Source organism: Rhinopithecus bieti, unplaced genomic scaffold (assembly GCF_001698545.2).
Source record: "Rhinopithecus bieti isolate Rb0 unplaced genomic scaffold, ASM169854v2 scaffold_32008, whole genome shotgun sequence".
In the NCBI taxonomy this organism is placed as follows: Eukaryota; Metazoa; Chordata; class Mammalia; order Primates; family Cercopithecidae; genus Rhinopithecus; species Rhinopithecus bieti.
In genome coordinates, this window is record NW_016814433.1 from 2,067,026 (window position 1) to 2,091,416 (window position 24,391).

The 24,391-nt window shown below is 48.2% G+C and overlaps 4 protein-coding genes across 12 annotated transcripts in view; 2 read left to right on the plus strand and 2 right to left on the minus strand.

The window, feature by feature from the left end:
- The window catches only part of KIAA0753 (KIAA0753 ortholog), a 66,038-nt gene extending 58,939 nt beyond the window's left edge, over positions 1 to 7,099 (minus strand). The window contains exons 1-2 of one of the 9 annotated variants that reach the window (XM_017850521.1): positions 6,827 to 7,099; positions 1,081 to 1,241 (exon numbers count right to left, since the gene is read on the minus strand). In XM_017850521.1, the coding sequence (XP_017706010.1) occupies positions 1,081 to 1,176 (96 nt within the window). In that variant the 5' untranslated portion in view covers positions 1,177 to 1,241; positions 6,827 to 7,099. The other 8 variants (XM_017850527.1, XM_017850524.1, XM_017850522.1 and 5 more) reach the window with 8 other exon arrangements.
- On the plus strand, positions 6,947 to 9,289 carry TXNDC17 (thioredoxin domain containing 17). The gene is made up of 4 exons (XM_017850532.1): positions 6,947 to 7,402; positions 7,918 to 7,999; positions 8,412 to 8,487; positions 9,115 to 9,289. The coding sequence occupies exons 1-4, from the start codon at positions 7,258 to 7,260 to the stop codon at positions 9,181 to 9,183; spliced, it is 372 nt and encodes a 123-aa protein (XP_017706021.1). The 5' UTR covers positions 6,947 to 7,257; the 3' UTR covers positions 9,184 to 9,289.
- Positions 9,290 to 10,745: 1,456 nt separating this feature from the next.
- Positions 10,746 to 19,575, minus strand: MED31 (mediator complex subunit 31). Its single transcript, XM_017850534.1, has 4 exons — positions 19,391 to 19,575; positions 18,493 to 18,570; positions 18,119 to 18,215; positions 10,746 to 11,120 (listed from the first exon to the last, which is right to left on the minus strand). Exons 1-4 carry the CDS (start codon positions 19,551 to 19,553, stop codon positions 10,928 to 10,930), a joined length of 531 nt encoding a protein of 176 aa, XP_017706023.1. The 5' UTR covers positions 19,554 to 19,575; the 3' UTR covers positions 10,746 to 10,927.
- CUNH17orf100 (chromosome unknown C17orf100 homolog) lies at positions 19,566 to 23,448 on the plus strand. The gene has a single exon (XM_017850535.1). The coding sequence runs from the start codon at positions 19,805 to 19,807 to the stop codon at positions 20,180 to 20,182; it is 378 nt and encodes a 125-aa protein (XP_017706024.1). The 5' UTR covers positions 19,566 to 19,804; the 3' UTR covers positions 20,183 to 23,448.
- The last annotated feature ends 943 nt before the right edge of the window (positions 23,449 to 24,391 follow it).

Genomic DNA, 24,391 nt, shown 5'->3' on the forward strand with positions numbered 1-24,391 from the left:
GAAGGGGCATTTAGAGAACTTTTTAGGATAACAGAAATGATCTGAATCTTGATAGAGGTATGGGTTACACATATGTATGCATTTGTCATAACTCGGCAAATGTGAAAAGATGTACACATTGTAATGTGTACATCTTTCACCATATCTAATGTAATATGTATATTGAAAGAAAAAAATCAGTAAATGAGGTGAATTCTTTTCTTCTTTTTTGAGATGGAGTCTTGCTCTGTCACCCAGGGTAGAGTGCACTGGCACAATCTCGGCTCACTGCAACCTCCGCCTCCCACGTTCAAGCGATTCTCCTGCCCCAGCCTCCTGAGTAGCTGCGATTATAGGTGTGCACCACCACATCTTTTTGTATTTTTAGGAGAGACAGGGGTTTCACTACGTTAGGCTAGTCTCGAACTCCTGACCGCAGGTGATCCGCCTGTCTCGACCTCCAAGAGTGCTGGGATTACAGGTGTGAGCCACTGCACCCGGCCCTAAACAGAGTGAATTCTAATGTACAACATGCATGCGGAAGTAGTTCGGGTACTCATGTCTGCAATTGACTTTGAAATGTGTCAAAAAATAAGATGGATTGACGGATGGATCTCCAGAGGGATGACTGAGTGACAGATATGCAATGAAACAAACGAGTGAAATATAATGGAATCTAAGTGTTCATTGTAACATTCAACATTGCTGTATTTTTTAAGATTTTCATAATATAATGCTACGGGAAAAGACATTTTTGAGACAACTGAGTAGAGCTGAATAAAGGCTGATTATTGGATAACAGGGAATTTTTTGGGTCCATTTTCTAAGGTTTAAGAATAGTATTATGAATAAGTAGGAGAGTTCATTTTTAGAAGAAGTATTCTCAAATATTTAGAAGTGTCATGACTGCAACTTACTTTGGGGTGATTCTGCAAAAATTTTAGAGACAGATGGTTGAGTAGGTAGAAAACTGATAGAAAAAATTGTCAGCAATTGCTGAATCCAGGAGGTGATTTCAAAAGTGTTACATTGCCCTTTTCTCTCAAATTTTCTTTATGTTTGAAATATTTAATAATAAAAATCAGGCAAAACCAGAACTACCTGGGTCTGAAGAACTGTGGGATCGCTCCTCCCATCAAGTTGGGTCCTAGGTGCTAGATGAACACAGGTGGAGGCTGGCTGGCCTGGTCCCATCATGTCAGGTAGTACACAACAATAGTGACAGCCTTGTCATCAGGCAACAGTCTTCCCTAAAACCATTCCTAAAACAAAGCAAAGCCACTTCAGACCAACAGCGTTCAAACAAGGGAAGAGAATAGATAAAACACAGTGCCATGTGCCTGTAGCAATATACTAGAAGTAGCCAATAGCAACCTCATAGTGAGAGTGATTGCTTAAAGACAGGTAAATGATAGCTTCTTCCATTTATAAAAGCAACCACACTTTGGAAGTCCCCAATTTCAAAAAAAAAAAATAGCGGAACACTTACTATTTTAATAATAATCTCTTGATCCCTTTCCATGCCAAATTTCAAATCTCAAAGGTCTCCAGCAAGACGTTATTCCCAAAACAGAGCTTTGCCATGGTAAACCAGCACGTTCCAGCCGGGTGGTTTCTGGACACGCAGTCTACATTAACAAGTCTTAATACTAGTCAGAAAGCAGTATGCTTCACTCTACTGGGTGGCCCGAAGGCACACAACGCTCAACGACTCTAAGTAAACCTGTAGCATCAGAATTCCTTGATTCAAGCCAGGATCTGCCATTTGGAGAGCTGAATCATGTCTCTCAATCTTCACTTCTCCCCATCTTTCCCCCACCCTACATATATGTATACAAGATAACAGATATGAAAGCACTCGGTAAGCTGTCAAGGGCTATACCCTTATCATTGCCTTGCCCTACTCTGAAGGCCTCATTATAGACTTTACTATCCCTGCCATTCACATTCTGATCATGTATAGTGTTGTCTCATACTGTTATTTACCTATTTCACATGTGTATGTCGCATCTTCCCAGCCAGACAAGGCGCCTTGAGGGGAAGGGCCTTGTCTTGCTCTTCTATTTCCCATCACAAAGTGCTTTGAGCATAGTACACGATTTAGCGTTTGTTAAGCTGATTTTCTGTGAACTGACTAGTTATAAATCCCTGGGGAATTTGTTCTCTCAAAAAATCTGATAGTAAATCAATTGGGAAATTCAAGGTTTAAAAAAACCCTAATTTAAGCTTTTGAATAAATCCAAAATTTGCAGACTAGATTTGCTTAAAGACAGATACTTCTCAGGAATATAAAGACAGCTTCTAAGAGTCCTTATTTCTAAGGCTGTAGACACACGGTGAAAAAAGCAGATGGGAGGAGGCAAACGAGCGAGGCAATCCCAACTGGCTTGACACCGGCACAGGTTGCGGGGCTGGAGTTGCAGAATGAAGTCTGCAGAAATGGGGCCCAGGGATCTGCAACTTTTGAATGGTCAGTACTTTCCCTCTGGCTGCTTCTAGGTGCCAAGGGCCAAACAGTCCATTCTCCACTAGAAAAAAACTAGGTGATTCCCACAGTTCCAGGATGCCTCAAGTGATGCTACACACACACACACACACACACACACACACACACACACACACACGAAGTCCAGGGACACCCAGCCCTAAACTGTCCCCCTATACAAAGTTCTGGGACTCTCCTTGCAATCTGGTCCTTTCCCTCTGCTCCAGGAAACTTCCCAATTTGTCCCTCTACATACCCTGGTGCATCTCCACGAAAACCCTCTCTCCCCCATGCCGAGATGCCCTTACAGCCTGTGCTTATCCACAACCCATGACAAACCTCCCCCTAACCTGTTCCCTCCCACAGAGCCCCAACTTCTTCCCTACACATACTACTGGAACGCCCCCCTCAATCTAGCCTCCCCCACATAACTCTCTCCCAAATTGCTCCCTCTCACTCTGACTGAAGACACTGCTCCAGCCAGCCTCCTCCCACTTGGCTGTAGGTGGTCTCTGAAATGGCCAAGGCCTATTTCCTCTCTTGAAACTGGGGGTACCCCCACAGCTGTTCTTGTCCCTGACATGTCTAGAGCATTCTCAAAGGCCGTCTCTTCCCCCACAGACCGTGGACAACTCCATAACCTGGTCCCGGGCACACAGGTGTGAGATGCCCCCACAGCCTGGCTGCTCCCGGCCAGTCCCAGAATATTCCCACCACCTGTCTCACCCTCTGAAGCCCCCACTCCCCCTGTGGACTGTCTCCTCAGCACGGTCACACCTGAGACACCCACATCCGCTTCTGCTCCCGAGGACCCAGTCACCCACACCGCAGCAGGTGTGCGCCCTGCCATGGGAGCTCCTACAGCTGCAAGCACCCCCAGAGGCACAGGCACCCTCCTGGCCTCGGGAATGGTTCCACTGTCTCTCCTTCTCCACAGGCCTGAGACACCTTCAGAGCCTGTCTCCCCTTCCACAGGTCCAGGAACCCTGGCAGCTGTGGGCCCCTCAGTGGCCAGTCTCCTTGCCCATATGCCTGAGCAGTCATCCCCAGAGCCGGTATCCCCTACCATCGGCCCAGGGAGCCCGGGAGCTGTGGGCACTCCCACGGCCATGGAACCTCTAGCAGACACAGGCCTCCCAGCAGTCTGACTTCTTCCAGACAGGCCAGAGACACGCTCAAAGAGGGTCCCCTCCCCCACAGACCCTGGAAGCCCCACAGCCATGGACACTCCTGTAGTCTGTCTGCCTCCCAACAAGCCTGAGACACCCCCAGAGCCAGTCTTCTCTCCCATGGGCCCAGGCATCCTGGTCGAGGTGGGCACTTCCATCCTTGTGGGACCCTTGGCATCTGCAGGTCCACCCACCGTCTCTCCTTCGCCCCACAATTCTGAGCCAGTTTCCTCTTGCACAGGCCGAGGCACCCTGAGAGCCACGGGCACCCCACTAGCTGCAGACAGCCCCACAGTGCCAGCCATTCCTGCAGTTTGCTGCCTCCCGGACAAGCCTGAGAAGCCCCCAGAGCCAGGCTCCAGTTCCACAGAACCAGGCGCCCTGGGGGCCAGAAGCACTTCGGTGGCCACAGGAGTCCTTACCCTCTGTCTCCGTCCCCAAGGTCTTGGGATACCCCCAGAGTCAGTCTCCTCCCCAAGCCCAGGCCCCTCAGGTGCCACAGAAACCCCAATAGTCTGTCTCCTTCCCCATGGGCCCGGGAAGGCCCCAGAATCACAGTCCTCCCCGCCAGACCACAGCTCCTCCGGAGCCACAGGTCCCCCTGAGGCCAGAGATATTCTGGCAGCCCGAGCCCTTTCCCACAGGTTCAAAATGTCTCTAGAGCTGCCTTCTTGACACACAGGGCCAGATGCCCACACAGCAGCAGGCACTCTGGCAGGCACCTTTCCAGAGCCGGGCACACCCATCGCCATGGGGACCCCTGCTGTGGCACACCTGTGCTGGGGCACATCTGCTGCCCTGGGTATGCCCACCGTCTCAGACACCCCCACAGCCTGCCTCCTCCCACACAGACATGAAACATCTCCACAGCCAGCCTCCTGATCCACAGACCCAGGGACCCCTAAAGCTGGAGGCCCCAGACTCTCTGGCTCCCCCACAGCCTGCCTCCTTTCCCACAGGCTCAGGACATTCCCACCACAGGTCTCCTCTCCAAGCCCAGGCACTGCCTCGGCTGGGGGCCCCGCAAGAACTTGCTGTCCGTCCCACAGGCCCAGGGCCCCGCTGGGGCTCAGCTCTTCTCCCAGGGCTCCAGGTACTACCACAGCCTGGGGCAGCCCTACCACCTGTCCCGCTCCCCACAGCCCTGGGACACTCACACAGCCCGTGTCCTTCCCCAAGGCCCTGGGTACCCCTGTAGCCTGTTCTGTCCCCCACAGGCCTGGGGCACCTCCAGAACCTGCTGCCTGCTCCCCAGGACATGATGGCTCTGCAGTCTGTGCAGCTCCCCGTGACCTTGGATCACCCCCAGAGCCTGTCTCCACCCACACAGGCTGTCCCCTTTCCCTGAACCCTGGGTCACCCCCACATCTAGTTTCCTCTTCAGAGGCACAGGGCACCCCAACAGAGTGTCCCGTGCCCCACGGGCCGGGCCTACCCACAGAGTCTGTCTCCTCCACAGCCTGTCTCCTGTAACACACACCCGCGGCACCCACAGAAGTAGGCTCCTCCTCCANTCCCCGTGACCTTGGATCACCCCAGAGCCTGTCTCCACCCACACAGGCTGTCCCCTTTCCCTGAACCCTGGGTCACCCCACATCTAGTTTCCTCTTCAGAGGCACAGGGCACCCCAACAGAGTGTCCCGTGCCCCACGGGCCGGGCCTACCCACAGAGTCTGTCTCCTCCACAGCCTGTCTCCTGTAACACACACCCGCGGCACCCACAGAAGTAGGCTCCTCCTCCACAGCATCGGACACCCCCACGGCCTGTCCCCTCCCCCATACGCCAGGGGTGGCCCCACAGACTGCTTCATGTGCCACAGCCCCAGGAATCTGCGGGGAATGGCCTCTCCCCCACAGCCCTGCACCACCCCCGCAGCCGAGCTCTCCCTCCACGGCTCTGGGCGATCCCACAGCCCCAGGCCACCCCACGGTCCCAGGCTCGCCCACAGCCTGTTCTTTTTCACAAGGGCCTGGGACAAGCCCATAGCCTATCTCCTCCCCAGTCCCAGGAACCCCCACAGCTTGTCCCCTCCACAGGTGCGGGGCCATCTCAGAACCTGACGCCAGAGCCCCAAGCACACTCACAGGAGGAGGCACCCTCCCGGCATGTCCCTGTCCACAGAAGCCTAAGATTCTCTCGTAAGCTGCCCCTAAGCCCAGAACTGTAGGCCCTGAGGGGACCCGAGGGATCCCCCTTGCCTGGCTCTTCACCCAGGGCCCTGTAAGACCACCACGGCTTGTCTCTACCCAGGAAGCTCGGCCAGGAACACCCCTTTCGACAGGCCCCTCTCCTACAGGCACGGGATGGAGCTCGACTCTACTTCCTTCCCCACATCCCGAGGCGGCCCTCATAGCCTGCACCTTCAGCCACAGGTGCAGAATGCTCTCATGGCCCAGAGATCCTGGGCGACCTTTTCCCTCGCAGCCCCGGGGACTCCTATCTTCGGCATCCTCCTCCCCAGACCCGGTCACCCACACAGCCCCCGCAGGCCCAACCACCTCGGGCTCCCCAACAGCCCCATTCACCCACACAGCCCCAGGGTCCCTTGCAGCCTCGATGGAGCCTGGGGGCCCAGGAGCTCCCAAATCCTCATTCGCCCCGGCGGCGTCGGCTGTGTCCGCCGCTTGTCTCGTCCCCCACGGCCGCTGACAGCCCTGCGGCCTTTCTGCACTCACACAGCGCGTCTCCCACTCCAAGGACCTTGCCCGGCGCCTTGCTCCACGGCCTCGGGACGTCCCTGCGCCCCGTCTCTTCCCCCACGGCCGCCGAACTCCCCGCCCCGACCTGCAGGGCCCCACGCAGCGACCCGGCATCTTAGCCGCCTGCTCGCCCCGGCGCAGCCTGGGCAAGGCCCCACGGCCAGTCGCCCGGCTCATAGCTCCAGGGCAGTTCCCTTCCTCCCTACCGCGGCCCTGGGTTGTCTTAGCACCTCGCTCCCTAAGCTGCTCCACACAGGCACTCATACACTCAGCTCCGGCCTCGCAGCCTTTCTCCCTCCCAGCCCCTCACCCATCCCACCCCGCCCAGTCTCGGGAACCCGCCCCAGTCCCAGGCCCCCCTAAAGCCTAGACGGCAGAAAAGGTAATTGGGGGGACAAAACAACAAAGGCTTTCCGAGTCAGATCTCTTCTCCCCCAGGTCCATAACTCAAAGCAGCTTCCCAGAATCCCCCTTAGCCCCATCCCGAACCCACCTGGCCTGGGGCGAGGCGCTGCTACCGGGAGGCGGGCAAGGGGGGCCCCAACTAGGCCGCGCTTCCGGCCGCCCGCCCAGTCGCCATAGCAACAGGCGCAGGGCGGCTTGGGAGCCGTTGAGACGCTGAACTACTGAAAGATCCAGGTGTTGCCAGGCGCTAAGTTTTGCAGCCAGTGTCCATGGGGTCGGCTAGATTAGGGTAGAGGCCTGGGCTTGGGAGTGCAGCGAGCGCAGAAATATCTGAGAAACTAGAGCATAAAGCCATGCGGATGAATTGTGGTCCTCAGAGGCTCCCGTACTCTTCAGTGGCGCTGGCTTCCGCAAGCTCCGCCCCCTCGCCCATCCGGAAACAGCCTCGCCCCGCCCACGTAGGACCTGCCCGCAGCAGCGAGACGTGCACTCCTCCAGCGGCAGCCGCATGTCGTGCCAATGGCACGCTACGAGGAGGTGAGCGTGTCCGGCTTCGAGGAGTTCCACCGGGCTGTGGAAGAGCACAATGGCAAGACCATTTTCGCCTACTTTACGGGTTCAAAGGACGCCGGAGGGAAAAGCTGGTGCCCCGACTGCGTACAGGGTGAGGCCGGGATTCGGGGGCTGCTAACGGAAATGGCAGGAAGGCCGAACCTACGACCAGAAAGGGGGCTTAGCGGAGGCAGAGTTTTGGTTCTAGACATCAGCGGGGCAATCTAAGCTGTCCCCATGTCAACTCCTATTAAATCCTACCCCCGTCCTGCCAAGAGCGCTCTTCCTTTTACCATTTTACCCGGATGATCTTGGAATCTAGTTCCTTAAAACTTCCCACTCTCCCAGTACCGTTAGAGTCTTACAGCATACGTGAGTTGGTCAGTAACTACATGTGCTTTCCATTGTTATGGGCGCGGTGGTGCGGGGGCAAATCGGGACTGGGATTTGGTCCTTACCCTTAACGTGGCTCTAAGACCAGAAGTGAACACCTGACTTCTGTTGACCTCTTCAGTTAGCTGCAGGTTAAAGTCTGAGTACTTACCAAGACTGGGGGAAGGGGAAAAGATTATCAGTGCCTGATTCTAGAGTTGACGTGCGATTATTTTATCTCAACATTTTTTAAAGCTGAACCAGTCGTACGAGAGGGGCTGAAGCACATCAGTGAAGGATGTGTGTTCATCTACTGCCAAGTAGGAGAAAAGCCTTAGTAAGTGGCAATGTATCATCTACTGCACAGACATGCACACATTGCACACTGAGGCGGGAAGGGCCTCAGGGACGCACCCAGTTTCTGTGTTATAAGGCAATGTCTGACAAGTTAAACAATCAGAAGCTATTAAATACAAATTTAAAATTCCCACCTGAAGTAAGTAAGGGTAATTTAACGAATTTGGTCCGGTGTAAGCCCAGAACTTAGCTGGCTTTACTTTTATATCTTAGTCACACTTTAAAACTTTGCACAGGGTAATTAACAGATTAAGCCATAGTCCGCAAGGTTTTTTAAGTGTTTGCAAGAACAGTGATTACTAAAAAATTAAATGTAGGAATATGTCAAATATTAAGCACACTGTAATACACCAAGTAAATTTTTTTCATGATCACTTTTTCTTTTGGAACAGTTGGAAAGATCCAAATAATGACTTCAGAAAAAACTTGAAAGTAACAGCAGTGCCTACACTACTTAAGTATGGAACAGTAAGTATCTTTAAATATGCTGGGCCTGTAATTCACTGTCAAAACTTTTAACTTGCTGTGGATCCAGATTTGAAAAGATCTTGACATTTCATCTCAATTCCATTGCTGTTGAGAGTGCTGCTGAAAGTCCATTCCTATGGCCAATCCCAATACACTAATAATGTAAATATCTAGCTATTAGGTCTTTTCATGTTAAGTCACTCTTTAAAATTCTATAGCCACCAAGTCGGTTGACTCATAATTCCTTAAAATACTGGCATCAACAGTTGTTTTCTATTTAATTCATAATTCTGGTTAAAAAGTAAGGGCACCTCTTCTAGTTCAGTCATGCCCCTGGGATCCTAAATTAAAGAGTTGAGGGGAAGAAGAGGGCACTGGGCTTGCTGTTTCCTGTTTTAGTCTGTGGAGCTTCCTGGTATTTGGGGTTTAAGTCTCTTCAGCCAAGTATGTTAGTGATTCATCTTACAGCAAATATCTTGATTCTTTCATAAAACTTGTTATAACTAGTTGATAGTTTCTGAATTGCATAATTTCTGTGTTCAGAAATTAGTGTCATTCAAGGCAGAACCCATTCCACTCCTAATGTTTTATAGGAGTAGTGAAGATTTGACTGTTCTTCTCTTACAGCCTCAAAAACTGGTAGAATCTGAGTGTCTTCAGGCCAACCTGGTGGAAATGTTGTTCTCTGAAGATTAAGATTTTATGATGGCAATCATGTCTTGATTTCCTGATTTGTTCTAGTATCAATAAACTGTATATCGCTTTGAATTCATGTTAGCAATAAATGAGGTTAAAAAACTGGCATGTGTCTAAACAATAGAGTGCTATTAAAATCCATGAACCTTTAGTTTGCCTGTAATATATGGATGTTTTAAAGATATAAACAAGTCTTCAGAAGTAGCAGTAAAGGCTCAAAGGGGCCGGGCGCGGTGGCTGAAGCCTGTAATCCCAGCACTTTGGGAGGCCGAGACGGGCGGATCACGAGGTCAGGAGATCGAGACCATCCTGGCTAACACGGTGAAACCCCGTCTCTACTAAAAAAAAAAAAATACAAAAAACTAGCTGGGCGAGGTGGCGGGCGCCTGTAGTCCCAGCTACTCTGGAGGCTGAGGCAGGAGAATGGCGTAAACCCGGGAGGCGGAGCTTGCAGTGAGCTGAGATCTGGCCACTGCACTCCAGTCCGGGCCACAGAGCGAGGCTCCGCCTCAAAAAAAAAAAAGGCTCAAAGGAATGTATCGTTGAAGGTGACGGAAATACCTAAAAACTCCTAAAGGCGCAGAGCACACCTTCCAAATCCTTCAAAAGATCAGGATCTTTTATTTTAAATTCTCTGCATCTGCAAAGCAACTGATACTCCTGAAACCCCTTCTTTGATTTTGGAATGTAGAACCTAACTTCACCACTGAAGGAAAGCATATTACCTCTAATCCAGCCTCTGCTTAATTCAGGCAGTTTTGTTTTGTTTATGAAAAAACCGACTCCTGAGCACTAGAGGCAGTTTGTTTTACGGCTATCTCAATGTGCTTTACTTGGGATAAGGCAGGTGGCGGAGAGGGGCTGGAGAGACTATATAACCCAGTGGTGGGAAGAACTCCAAGCTGAAGTCAGTCACACTGATTCTACCACTTACTAGCTGTGTAACCACAGGCAAGTTACTCGCCTCATCCAAACCTCAGTTTTCTCTTCTATAAACAAGGTTCTGAGAATAAAATGAGAATTCAAGGAAGCACTTAACATAGCACCTGGTTTGTGGTACCTCCCAAATCCATGTTAGTTTTCCCAAATGAGCAAAAGTATTTGAGGCTCCTCATGTTTGTCCTAAAGTCAAGAGCCAAATTAGTAATTAACCACTAGTTGTCCTGCCATGACTAGGTCAAATGAGGCCACAGTGATTCTTAAAGCCACCTTGCAAAAAGCAGGTAATACAGGTATTTCCTGTCCTGCAGAATTTAAGAACCTTTATGCAGTTCCTATCCTGTGATTTAAAGAGGTCACTGACTCCGCTACTCTCACTACGTAGATAAGAGTGGTAGAGTAGTTGGTCTGAGGGACAGTAAGGTTCCAGGAGATGGCCTTGCCCTACTATATGTCAGGAAGAGCTAGCCTTAGGATTCAGTATACATGGTGGCCCACCCCTACCCCATGCCCCAGTGCCTCATTTGGTCTAAAGCACCTAACTTTTCCATTCTTAATCAGCTGATTATGCTAAATGCATAAAAAAAAAAACACACCTTACAAATCCACAGGGAAATCAAAGTAGACCAATTCAGGTTTAACAGAAATAGTCTATTAACAATAAAAAGTTGGATTAAAAGCACACTAAAGGTTCTAGGGGCTACCATAATAAAGGTCGATAGGAAGAGTTTTCATTTTTTGTCTTCACTGTACAAAAGAAATACATTATATACATGTATTGAGAGCCTCATCTGTATCCGGTTTTTCATTTTCCCGATGTGTTATTTTGTTGTTGCTGCTCTGCCAAGGCTTGTTGAAGGCGCATCCGCTTCCGGGAATAATGCTGCCAATGTAGAATCTGCTGTTCATCAATGAATTTCGCACACTGAGCATTCACCAGCTCCTTTCGGAAGTGTTCATATTGGAGCAGCTCTAACATGTGTAAACACTGAGGGTACCTGGATTTAAGTTTATAAGTAAATGAACAACATAATTTAAGTAAATAATGCCAAGGTCTAATTAAGTTATTCTCTTAAAAATGATCTTGTAGCCTACCATTTCTTTAACAGTAAGTTAGTACACTCTGGTAGCATAGGATTTTTTCCCTGATTGGTCATCCAAGGTCAGTGTTCAGCAATATTTTCGAAAGTGAGAAGGTTTAAGTTCAGAAAGATTAAATTTAAACTTGCTCAGGACCACACAACACAGTAACTGGTAAGCAGAGTGAAAATTTAGGGACAAACCATGCTATTCCCTTCTAGTGGTTTCCAACGTGAAGAACATGAACATATTTTACTAATTCTGTGTTTAATTGATAGTTCTTTGTTTTTCCATCAATAGTGATAAAAAGAACTTTCATTTAAAAGTGAGTTGGTTTGAAAGAGAACTATGCACATACATTGTACTCTTGTTGTCCACAGGGATATACCAGCTCTGAAATTAGATATCCTCTAGGATTGGACAAGTAAATATACTGTAGATAAGGACAGCCAAATTTCTGGCTATCAGAAAAGGAGTTATAGACAAGGAAAGGAAAAAGGCTAGAATGAACCCTGTGTTACTGAGCTGGTATTGAAAACATCAGTGTACTTACGGCTTTTAATATAGACAGGATAAACAGATGTATACATGTGTGCATGTATACACATACATACATAGAGTTCTTGAGCTTTGTGTACTGAGAGGGCCTAGAAGCAATGACACTGTGGTACTAATGAACACACAATGTCCAGATTGTGGTATCCAAGGAGCAGGTTTCCTTGGAGAAAAGGGTGATTCAGGGATAGGAGAGGGAAAGTACAAGATGAGCCTGGAACATTACGTAGTGCCAGAAGAAAAAGTGCTAAAAATTATTGGGACGATCAAAAGTATTCAGGAACCAACTTGAAGGGACTCCCAATGGCCAAATCTAGAATACTCAGAGCAAGAAAATACATAATTCTAATTCACAGGATAAAAATAAGCATCCAAAAGTCCATACTAAATGGATGTAAATTTCTTTAATAAAATAATAAATAGAAAACAAGGGAATGTACTTCCTTACAATCGAATTCCAAACTAATAAATGCAGAATGACAGAATTCGGCAATCACCACAGTAAAAAGTGTTTCAAACAAATATCTTCAAAAGATGCTAAAATGGGCATGTAATATGATATTTACATAGTCTCAAAGGATTTCCCCATAAGATACTTATTAATACATAAGGAAAAATAGTAACAATATGGAGAAACCTAGAAGGTACCACCCTCAACCAAGTTATCAAAATTAATGTCACCAGTAGTGAGACAAATAGACTTCATGTGACTGCAGATACATGAAGGATACAAAATCATTTCTGTCATAGTCATGGAAAAGACCACTGAGATGAAAGGAGACTAAGACATGACAGCAAAATGCAACATACAGGCCTAGACTGGATCCTGTACTACATACAGCACCCCAGCAGGACAACGGGCCTTGACTGGATCCTGTACTACTACAGGCACCCAGCAGGCAACGGGCCTAGACTAAATCCTGTACTACATACAGCACCCCAGCAGGACAACGGGCCTAGACTAACCGTACTCATACAGCACCCAGGCAGGACAAACGGGCCTGGACTAAATCCTGTACTACATACGCACCCACAGGACAACGGGCCTGGACTATCCTGTACTACATACAGCACCCCAGCAGGACAACGGGCCTTGCTGGATCCTGTCTACATACAGCACCCCAGCAGGACAAAGCCTAGACTGGATCCTGTACTACATGTATCCACCCAGCAGGACAACAGCCTAGACTGGATCCTGTATACATACAGCACCCCAGCAGGACAACGGGCCTGGGACTAAATTCCTGTACTTACATACAGCACCCAGCAGACAAACGGGCCTGGACTAATCCTTACTACACTACGCACCCCAGCAGGACAACTGGCCTGGATAAATCCTGTACTATACAGCACCCCAGCAGGGACAACGGGCTTGACTGGATCCTGTACTACATACAGCCACCCCAGCAGGACACAGCCTAGACTGGTCCTGTACTACATGTAGGCACCAGCAGAAACAGCCTGGACTAATCCTGTACTCATACAGCACCCCAGCAGGACAAGGGCCTGGGACTAAATCCTGTTACTACATACAGCGCCCAGCAGGACAACAGCCTAGATGGGGTACTACATCAGCACCCGCAGGACACGGCCTGGACTAATCCTGTACTACATACAGGCACCCAGCAGGGACAACGGCCTGACTGGATCCTGTACTACATACAGCACCCCAGCAGGACAACAGCCTAGGACTGTATCCTGTACTACATGTGCACCCCAGCAGGACAACAGCCTAGCTTAAATCCTGTACTACATACAGCACCCCAGGGGGACAACGGGCCTGGGACAAATCCTGTATACATACAGCGCCCCAGCAGGACAACAGCCTAGACTGGATCCTGTACTACATACAGCACCCCAGCAGGACAACGGGCCTTGACTGGTCCTGTCTACATACGCACCCAGCAGGACAACGGGCCTGGACTAAAATCCTGTACTACTACAGCACCCAGAGGACACAGCCTAGACTGGATCCTGTACTAACATACAGCAACCGCAGCAGGACAACGGGCCTGGACTAAGATCCCTGTACTACATCAGCACCCCAGCAGGACAACGGGCCTGGACTAAATCTGTACTACATACAGCGCCAGCAGGACAACGCCTAGACTGGATCCTGTACCTACATACAGCACCCCACAGGACAAGGGGCCTTGGACTGGTCCTGTACTCATACAGCCACCCAGCAGACAACGGGGCTGGATAAATCCTGTATACATACAGCACCCCAGCAGGACAACAGCCTAGGACTGGTCTGTACTACTACATCCACCCCAGCAGGACAACGGCCTGGACTAAATCCTGTACTACATACGCACCCAGCAGGACCAACGGGCCTGGACTAAATCCGTCTTACATAAGCACCCCAGCAGGACAACAGGCCTAGACTGGGATCCTGTACTACATACAGCATCCCAGCAGGACAACGGGCCTAGACTAAGCCCGTACTACCATCAGCACCCAGCAGGACAACAGCCTAGACTGGATCCTGTACTACATACAGCACCCCAGCAGGACAATTGGCAAAATGTGAGTGAGGTCTGTAGATTAGGTAACAATATTAATGTGCTGATTTTTGCTGATTGTAGTGTTAGACATTTGGAATATCTGGGTGAAGAAAATATAGGAATTATCTTTACTATTTTTCCAGCTATTTTGTAAGTGAAATTATTTCAAGTTGAAAAGACAAAAACTAACTGAGACAATTAAAATATAGGAAGTGTGGGGAAGAGAGAGATCAGATTGTTACTGTGTCTATGTAGAAAAGGAAGGCATAAGAAACACTGTTTTGATCTGTACTAAGAGAAATTGTTCTGCTTTGAGATGCTGTTAATCTGTAACTTTAGCCCCAACCCGGTGCTCACAGAAACATGTGCTGTATTGACTCAAGGCTGAATGGATTTAGGACTGTGCAGGGTGTGCCTTGTTAACAACATGCAGGCAGTATGCTTGGTAAAGTCATCGCCATTCTCCATTCTCAATTAACCAGGGGCATAGTGCACTGCAGAAAGCCACAGGGACCCCTGCCCAAGAAAGCCTGGGTATTGTCCAGGTTTCCCCCGACGGAGACAACCTGAGATACGTCCTCGTGGGAAAGGAAAGACCTTACAGCCCCCAGCCTGACACCTGTAAAAGGGTCTGTGCTGAGGAGTAGTGAAAAGAGGGAGGCCTCTTTACAGTTGAGATGAGATGAAGGCTTCTATCTCCTGCTAGTCCCTGAGAATGGAATGTCTCGGTGTAAAGCCGACCATTCCCATTCATTCTATTCTGAGATAGGGGAAAACCGCCCTGTGACTGGAGGTGAGATACGCTGGCAGCAATACTGTTCTGCTGCTCTTTGCTACACTGAGATGTTTGGGTAAAGTGAAACATAAATCTAGCCTATGTGCACATCCAGGCACAGTACCTTTCCTTGAACTTATTCATGATACAGATTCCTTTGCTCACATGTTTCCCTGCTGACCTTCTCCCCACCTGTTGCCCTGCTACACTCGCCTCGCCAAGATAGTAAAAATAATGATCAATAAATACTGAGGGAACTCCGAGACCGGCGCCGGTGCAGGTCCTCGCATGCTGAGTGTGCCGTTCCCCTGGGCCCACCGTTCTTTCTCTATACTTTGTCTATGTCTTATTTCTTTTCTCAGTCTTTGGTCTCCACCTGATGAGAAATACCACAGGTGTGGAGAGGCAGGCCCCCTTCAGGAAGTAAGCAGATAAAGCCAAAGTTGCACAAGTGATATGCAAATGACTAAAGTGTGGAAAATAGGATACTAGAGCAATGATTCTAAAACTTTAATGTGTATATGAACCACTTCTTAAAATGCTGATGGATTCCTTAGGCCTGGAGTGGGGCCTGCGCTCTACATTTCTAAAAAGCTCCCAAATGAAACCAATGCTAATGATGTGAACACCACATTGAATAGAGGGGCTTAATACATGCTTCTAAGATAGTAACTTCCAAGACAGGAAAGGTTTGCTGTCTACACACTAAAAATAACACAGTTGCTCTAATTGTTGGCTGCTTATGCTAGAATGCTCTATTCACACCTGCCCTGGCTAACTCCCTTTCATGACAGCATTAGTAGTTAAAAGGAACCAGGATGTAAGTTCCAGCCGGGTGGCCTTTAACAAGGTACTTAACCTCTCTAAGGTTCAGTTTCTTCAACTGTGAAATAATGTGACAACCAAGAGAATGGTCTCAAGTAGCATTTAGTCAATAACTAGAATTTAGACATGCAGTGATTACATCAGAATACATTAGATGACAATAAAGAATCATACTCAGGCTACATGTCAACAAGATGAAACAGAAGCAGTATAAAAGGGATGTTCCGCATTTGGTGTTTTTAAAAATAAACAAGATAGGGAGAACATTGATGAAAATAAGAACTGAAGGATTTTAATTGACATAATGCTCCCAGCAAATCAACAATGTAATCCTCTCCCCACCCCCACCCTCAAAAGTAATATAAACTTAAGTTGAATTAATAGAGGTATATGTCCACATGAAGAAAAGAAAGGACCTCTGGCCCACTGTACTCTGACCACACATGAGGGCCTGTGTTTAGTTCTTGGCTGAACTGCACAAAGTACAACTGCCAAACATCCGATGGAGGGAACCTGAACTCCTGGACACCATGGCACAACGGCTGAGAGTAATTGAGAAAAACAGATGGAGAGGGATGTTATAGTGGCACCTACTGGCTGTCAATGAAGCAGGCCAAGTGGTAGAAAGTGTCTCTTCCACCAGGTGGAAAGCAGCTAGTAGTGACAGCTGCTGTCAGCTTCAGCCAGTTGTTGACTTTGGAGAATTAAGATCTATGGTTACTAGATCTTCCAGATTTGAAAGAGTAGCGGGAAACCTGCATTTGTTATATAAAACTTTCTGATCTTCAAATGTTGGCAAGTATTAAAAAAAAAAAATTAAAATATTCTGCAGACTGAATAAAATGCCCAAAAGGGGCTAATCTGCAATCTCTCTTGAATGTAAGTATCTGGAAGGTCGTTGTCCTCAAGAGGGTGTAGAATGGTTCTAGCTTAATCCAGGGACAACCAAGTTATCAAAATTAATGTCACCAGTAGTGGGACAAATAGACTTCATGTGACTGCAGATAGATGAAGGATAACACTACAATGAGACTAGAGCTACAAGGAGAGACATTATATCACAATATAAGGAAGAACTTTCTAACATCTGGCTAACAATCGAATCAGCTGTCCCTGACAGAGTAACATGGGCTCAATGAAAACCTGCAGAGTGTAGATGACCATCTCTTGGCAACGTTGTGGGTAAGATTAAACTTGTTGGTGGCTAAGGCTTCCAACACTGAGTCTGTAAATCTACATACATACAACATTCGTTGAAATCTATTTTTCTTAAAAGTCTTTTCTTTGGATTATTAAATGGATAAAAAGCCAGAAAAGGTGCAAAGGGTCCTGCAGGCAACATAAGATGTATATGCTTCATGAGTCAATTGTTATTGGACACAGAAAAGTGACTTCCAAACAAGTTTGAAACATTTTCCTCTCAAACTTTTTTTTTTTAAAGGTTCACTGTTGCTTTCTACCTGCTTAAGACAAAGCAGGCGTGAGTTCAAGGTGTTTTTTGTTTTGATTTGTTTTTTAAATCATTAAAAGTGAATTGCTTTGTGGTTATATGCTTCTTGCAACTCAGTAAGCCTTAACAGGAAAGTGTCTGCTGAATGACCTGAATGGTAAATATATATATATAAATGAGTTAATGCATATGAAGCATTTAGCACTGTTCCTGGCACATAAGAGGCCTTAAATAAAAGATAGCAACTCTAAGACTCAGGTTAAGATCACCTCCTCCAAATAACCCCAGAAACACCTTCCTTACAGATACCCTCTTTTAATTTCAGCCATGGCTTATGTCACTACATTTACAGATTGTGAGTTCTTCGGGACCAGAAACCTGGTGAGATGGGGAGGGTGGTGAAAGAAAAGGTCAGACAAGGCAGGGCCAGATCATATAGGGTTTTAGCCCAAGAAAAGAGACTGGATTTTATTCTGCATGGTATGGAAAGTCATGAAAGGTTCTAAGCAAGAAAGTAAAGTGTTCCGATTTATAGTTTTAAATGATTAAGTTGGTTTCTGTGTAAAAAGCTGTTTTGCTTGGTTTGGTTTGGGGTGGAGAGACGGGCAGGAGGGTAAAAGTGGAAGCAGAGATAACCAGGGAGTAGATTACTGCAGTGATACAAGTTAGAGATAAGGGTGTCTTGTATTAAGATGGTGACAACGAAAAGAAGTGGAGAGATTCCAAATACATTTTTGCCAATGTGAAACGAAGAAATCTATTATAAAGTATACACATGCTTAGGATTAAAAAAATTAAACTTACTTTAGATACTTGGCATATTCTGGGTCTTTCCAGTAAAGCAAGTATTTAAGATAATTAACAAAAGCTTTGTCTTTGAAGTAACCTCTTTGGGCAAGAACTGAAAAGCATTAAAAAAAAAAAAAGTCTGTAGGTCAAACCAATCTTTACACTATGCTTTGTTACCCCTAATGTAAAGGATCTATTTACATAAAACCCCCACCACCAACACACATTGAATTCAAAACACAAATCCCAGTGCGCAATTACATCTGTATACCAGTAATGTAATGTCATTCAATTGAGAATGTGTAAAAGTAGATACTATTTTGAATTGCAACTCTTCTGTCACAAATCATTAATAGCTACTCAATTTAATGAGATGCTTAACAACTTACAATTAAGGTAATTTGGGTTGGCTAAACATTGCACAAATTCCAACTCCAACTGAAACCGAAGTCGATTTCCAGCATCATCTAGGAGACAAGACAGCAAAAATCATGGAAAGTAAAGGTCACTGCATATAATGCTGATTTGTAGTAAGGCAAGGGCAATAAAGAAACCTGACTAATGCTGAGATGGTCTTCCTAAACTGGGAGTGGGGGGAGATAAACCTTTCTTCGAAATCTAAGGAAAGCGGAACCCTGATTAAAAGGAGTTAGAAGTTTCTCTAAAATTAAAGAGAAACCATCAAAGAAAGCAGCAACACAAACGGAGAATTCCTACCACTCGTGGGCCACTATGTAGGAATTTTAACAGTGATCACTAAGGTAGGCTGTAACAACTATGGCTTCCCCTATTTTAATAATGCGTTATAACAATTGTTAACAGTGATTAAGTTTTGGAAAAGCTACGTGCTGAATCAGTTAAGAAAAAGTTAGGATGCAAGAGACTGTGGAGAGCCTAAAAGATCATGGAGCGTATGCATATAAGAAGCACCAGTAGCAGAAGGATACATAAAGTCCGGCGACGATATTTCAAACTTAGGCAAGCTCATGTGAGAAGCAGCAAACCAATCAAGGAGGACACGGTTTAACACACAAGTCCTCTCCCTTAGTCTCACCCACGCCGGGGAGCTGGTGGGGTGGTGTCTGAATAGCAAAGATGTGCCAACAAACCAAATTAGGAAAACTGCAAAGAGTACCTTAGTCTTTCTAGACGCTACAAGAGCCTTCTCACCTCCTCGTCCAAATATTAACCCTGCCAAGAGTAAGGCCTGGAAGGAGGCCACGGGGAAGCGGTCTGGGCCGAGGGGAGTTCCATCTGCGAAGACTCCAAGATCAGAGAGCTACTCACCTGTCTCCATAGCGACGGCAGCGGCCATAACAAACGAAGATACCAAAACGCCACCAGCCTGACCGAGCAAAAGCCCAGAGTGGCGGGGGAAGTTCCGGAAACCACGGCTCTCTATTCCGGTCCCGGGGCACTGTGGGATATGGGGCCGGGAGGCTCCGCCCATCTCCGGCCAGCCCTGGGATGGCTCCACCCGCGCTGGCTCCAAAATAGCGAGGGGGCGGGGCCCGGGCCGTGGGAGCTCCTGAGGGGCAGGAGCCCAGTGTTTTTAGCCTTCGAAGGACCATGGTGTTTCCACGTCATCCTGTTGTGGCGCTCCCGGCTATGGCAGTACAGTAGTTTTCCTCTCTTCTGCCTGCGGTGACCGTTGGGCAGTGGGGTGCCCCGAGGCCCCCCTGGCCCCCTCACGCCGGCAGAATGGCCTCAGCCCGAGGGGCCAAGCAGTCTTCTCCCCGGGTGGGGACCACCCGCTACACAGAGACGTCCACGGTCCGCGTGGAGACCTCGTCCCACCGTGTGGAGACCTCGTCCCACCGCGTGGAGACGTCGTCCCGGCGGGTGGAGACCTCCCAGCACCGCAGCGAGGGGCCCTCCCTCTCCCCCTCGGGGAAGCGGCTCCCTGGCATCCTCGAGGCGTCCTCCCGGCACGTGGAATCCTCCTCGCAGCGCACGGAAACGACCTCCCGCCACATCAGGGCCGCGTCCCTGAGGGTGGAGACATCTCTGCACTGCGCGGAGAGCTCAGCCCCGCGGGCCAAGCCGGCCGCCCGCCAGAACGAAAAACAGGCCCGATGAGATGCTGCTTCCCAAAGGCCACCAAGGGGCCAGGGCCCTCAGCCAGGACAGAAAGGTTTCCAGTTGCCAGCCAGCCAGCCAGCTGCCAGGTGGACCAATCATTTTCGGTTTCATGGAAACAAACCATAAATCAATGTAAGAACCAGCCAAGCCGCAGTTTCTGAACACAGCCAACGTTTATTGACCCTCCTGCGTCTTGGACCAGCCTACTTTTGACCCAGTGAACTATTTTCACTTGAAGCCAGCACAAAAGATTTTCATCCCCAGGATGCTGTCTAAATCGGGTTGATGGACAAAGAGGCTGTTGGAGGAGCCTCTGAGCCAGGTGAGTTTGGGATCCACAGCCCTCAGAAGACCTTCACCCCTTAGGAACAGAGACCAAACTGAAATCATAACCTGTGGAATGATTCCATGCCTGCTAAAAACTTGAGGGGCAAGGAACAGACTCATAAATTATGAGTGGCCTTTGTTTATGTTTCAAAGTAACTGGTGGTTTTCTTTATGCTAAGTCTTTGTACCTGGCACTCCCATCCATACACTTTTTTAAGGTAGGTTAGATGTAGTTAAAAATGACAGTAAACCCACCAGCAAGCAAAAATAATCTTAGAAGAGAAAGTGAGAGGAGGCCATTGAAACCTGGTCTGAGGTTTGAAGAAGATGGAGAAGAGTCATATTTATTGAGAACCTGCTCTGTGCCAGGTACTAGATGCTCCTCCACTTACGATGGGGTTACGTCCCATTAAAACTATTGTAAGTTGAAAATATGGTAATTTGAAAAGGCACTTAATATCCCTAACCTACTAAACCTCATAGCTTAGCCTAGCCTACCTTAACCATGCTCAGAACACCTAACGTTGAGCAAAATCATCTAACAGAAAGCCCATTTTATAATAAAATGTTGAATATCTCATGTAATTTATTGCATACTGTACTAAAAGTGAAAAACAATGGTTGTATGAGTGCCCAAAGTACGATTTCTACTGAATGTCGCTTTTGTACCATTGTAAAGTCGAAAAATCATAAGTCAAACCATGTTAAGTTGGGGGCTGCCTGTATTCTGGGAACTGGGGCTATAGCAGGAAAAAAAGCAAAGTCCCAGCTGTAGTGGAGCTTACACTCTGGTGAAAAGGCAGACAAGCAATGACGAAACGAGACAATTTTCTATTGTGATTAGCACCATGAAGGAAATATATGGGTAATGTGATAGAGAATGGAAGTAAGGGGCTTCTTTTGATCAAATGGTCGGGGAAGGCCTTGCTGATTAGGTAACATTTAATCTGAGATATGTGTGAATGAACAGTGATCTGGAACATGTGCATTCTAGGCAGAAGAACAGCAAATACAAAGGGTAGCTGGGAACAAGCTTTGAATGTTCAAGGAACAGAAAGGCGGCCAGTGTGGCTGGAGGGAGAGAGAGGCAATTATATAGACATGGAAGCAGAATGGAAGGGAGGAGTTAAAAGCAAGCAGGGGCCAGTCCACAGAAGGTCTTCTAAGCCACAGAAAGGAATTTGAGATTTATTCTAAGGTCAATAGGAAAACATTGAAGGGTTTCCAACAGGGGAATGACATGATGCCATTTACATTTTATGTGGGACAGTGGTCCTCAACTGAGTGTGATTTTGTCCCCCAGAGGATATATGGCAACCTCTAGAGACATTTTAGTTTGGTGGACAAGTTGGGGGGAGTGGGTAGCACATTAGGTGCTACTGGCACCTAGTGGGTAGAGGCCGGGGATGCCACCTCACATCCTACAGGGCACAGGTCAACACCCTTCCCTCTGCCAACAATGAAGAATCACTGGTCCCAAAATGTCAATAATGCCGAGGCTGAGAAACACGGACAGTTCTAGCAGCTTGGAAAGCTAGAGCATGGTCCATTGGGACAGCATGCCACTTCTACATAGCAGGATTGTAGTGAGACCTAAGAAACAGTCATGGAAGAGGGTTGACTTTAAAGGTAAAGGGAAATCATTAAAGAAAACAGCAGCACAAATCGGACACAATACCTACCACTCATGGGCCACTGTGTAGGAATTTTAACAGTAATCACTAAGGTAGGCTGTAATAACTGTGACTTCCCCTATTTTAATAATTCATTGTAACAATTGTTAACAGTGATTAAGTTTTGCAAAAGCTACGTGCTGAGTCAGTTAAGAAAAAAACTTAGGATGCCAACTGAACAAGAGACTCCAAAGAGCCTAAAAGATGATGGAGCATATGCATATGTAAGAAGCACAAGTAGCAGAATGATACACAAGTCTGGCGACGATATTTCAAACGTATGCAAGCTCATGTGAGAAGCAGAAAACCAGCCAAGGACACGCTTTAAGACACAAGGAGGACATGCTTTAAGACACAAGTCCTCTCCCTTAGTCTCGCCCATGCTGGGAAGCTGGTGGGGTCGTGTTTGAATAGCAGAGATGTGCGAACAACCCAAATTAGCAAAACTGCAGAGTACCTTAGCCTTTCTAGATGCTACAAGAGCCTTCTCTCCTACGTGTGCAAATACTAACCCTGCCGAGAGTGAGGCCTGGAAGGAGGCCCCGGGGAAGCGGAAGAAGCGGTCTGTGCCAAGGAGAGTTCTGTCTTAGAAGACTCTAGGCTCAGAGCGCTACTCACCTGTCTCCATGGCGATGGCAGCGGCCATAACAAGCAAAGACACCGAATCGGCACCTGCCCAACAGAGGAAAAGCCTGGAGGGGCGTGAGAAGTTCCGGAAACCACGGCTCCCTCTTCGGGTCCCGGAGCAACGAAGGAGTAAGGGGAAGGTGGCTCCGGCCAGGCCCGCTCAGCCCGCGCTGGCTCCGGAATGGCGAGGGGGCGGTGCCGGGCTGTGGGAGCGCTGTGGGGCAGGAGTCCAGGGAGGCAGAGACTTTTACCCTCAAAAGGAATAAGTCCCAGAGCCTGGCACAAAGAAGACAAGTGTGCAAAGTTGGTGGAATGAATTCGGTGGCCTAAATGTACCTTCCTCAAATGCCACGGCTGACTGGGTCTCCTCGCCCACTTCACCCTCTCTTGCAATCCAGCTTGTGAGGCGTGTGTGTGTATCTGTGTGACCGCGCTTGCCTTTAGATGGGGGTTGGCTTCCCAGCCATCCGGGCTTGCATACACGTGCATAAGTCCTACCCCTACCTCGCCTGCCTGCTGTACCAGGCGTTGGTTCCTTCTTCCTGCGTGTTTTCTGTCCAAATCCTTTTCTGATTTGGACAGAAAACACGCAGGTGGCACACAGTAAGCTCTTAATAAATTTTCTGGCTACTTGAACTCCTTGGAATTGAGGAGATGCTCCTGTGCGCCCCTCACTGCACAGAGCTCCCTTGTCTGGAAACTCAGCGGTCACCGGAGCGCCCGTCGGTCCTCCCGCTTTCTCTATCTTAAAGGGGCGAGAAGAGGATCTCACCAAAAGTCACTGGCCAAGCCCTCCCCTGTCCTTCCAAGCCGCACTGTGGGCGATGACCCTCAGGGCCTGTTCCAGAAACACCAGGAAAAGGAGCTGGAAGAGAGAAGGAAGCTGTACCCGTGAGCCCTTCTCCCCTGGCCCCACCTGAGCTGCTGATGCTTCCAGCACCCACGCCTGATTTCCTTCCTGCCCCACAGGTAGGGAAAACTGGAAGGATGGGTTAATTCTGAGTGTGGCTGGGGCGAAACTATGTGACCTCCCTGTGGATGAGCAATTTCTGGAAGACAAGAGAGTTGACTTAGAGGTTTCACTGGCCAAGGGGTGACAGCAAGGGGAGGCTGGGTGAGAGGGAGGTGTCCTGGTCTAGTGGAAGCCAAGGGGCTTATGGGCTGTACTGCACTGGACTGGCCCAAGATCGGTGCCTGTGGTGCTCATGTTGGAGTCTCCCAATGATGCTCAAACCCTTTGCCCATGGTGGCTCATGCCTATAAAGACTGAGGCGGGCAGATCATGACATTAAGAAATTGAGACCATCCTGGCCTACACGGTGAAACCCCGTCTCTACTAAAAAAAACACAAAAAACTAGCCGGGTGAGATGGCGGGCGCCTGTAGTCCCAGCTACTCGGGAGGCTGAGGCAGGAGAATGGCGTAAACCCGGGAGGCGGAGCTTGCAGTGAGCCGAGATTGCGCCACTGCACTCCAGCCTGGGCGACAGAGCGAGACTCCGTCTCAAAAAAATAAAATAAAATAAAATAATGTTTTCACTTGCTGGAGCTATCTGAATGACTTCAACTGGATTTTCTGGT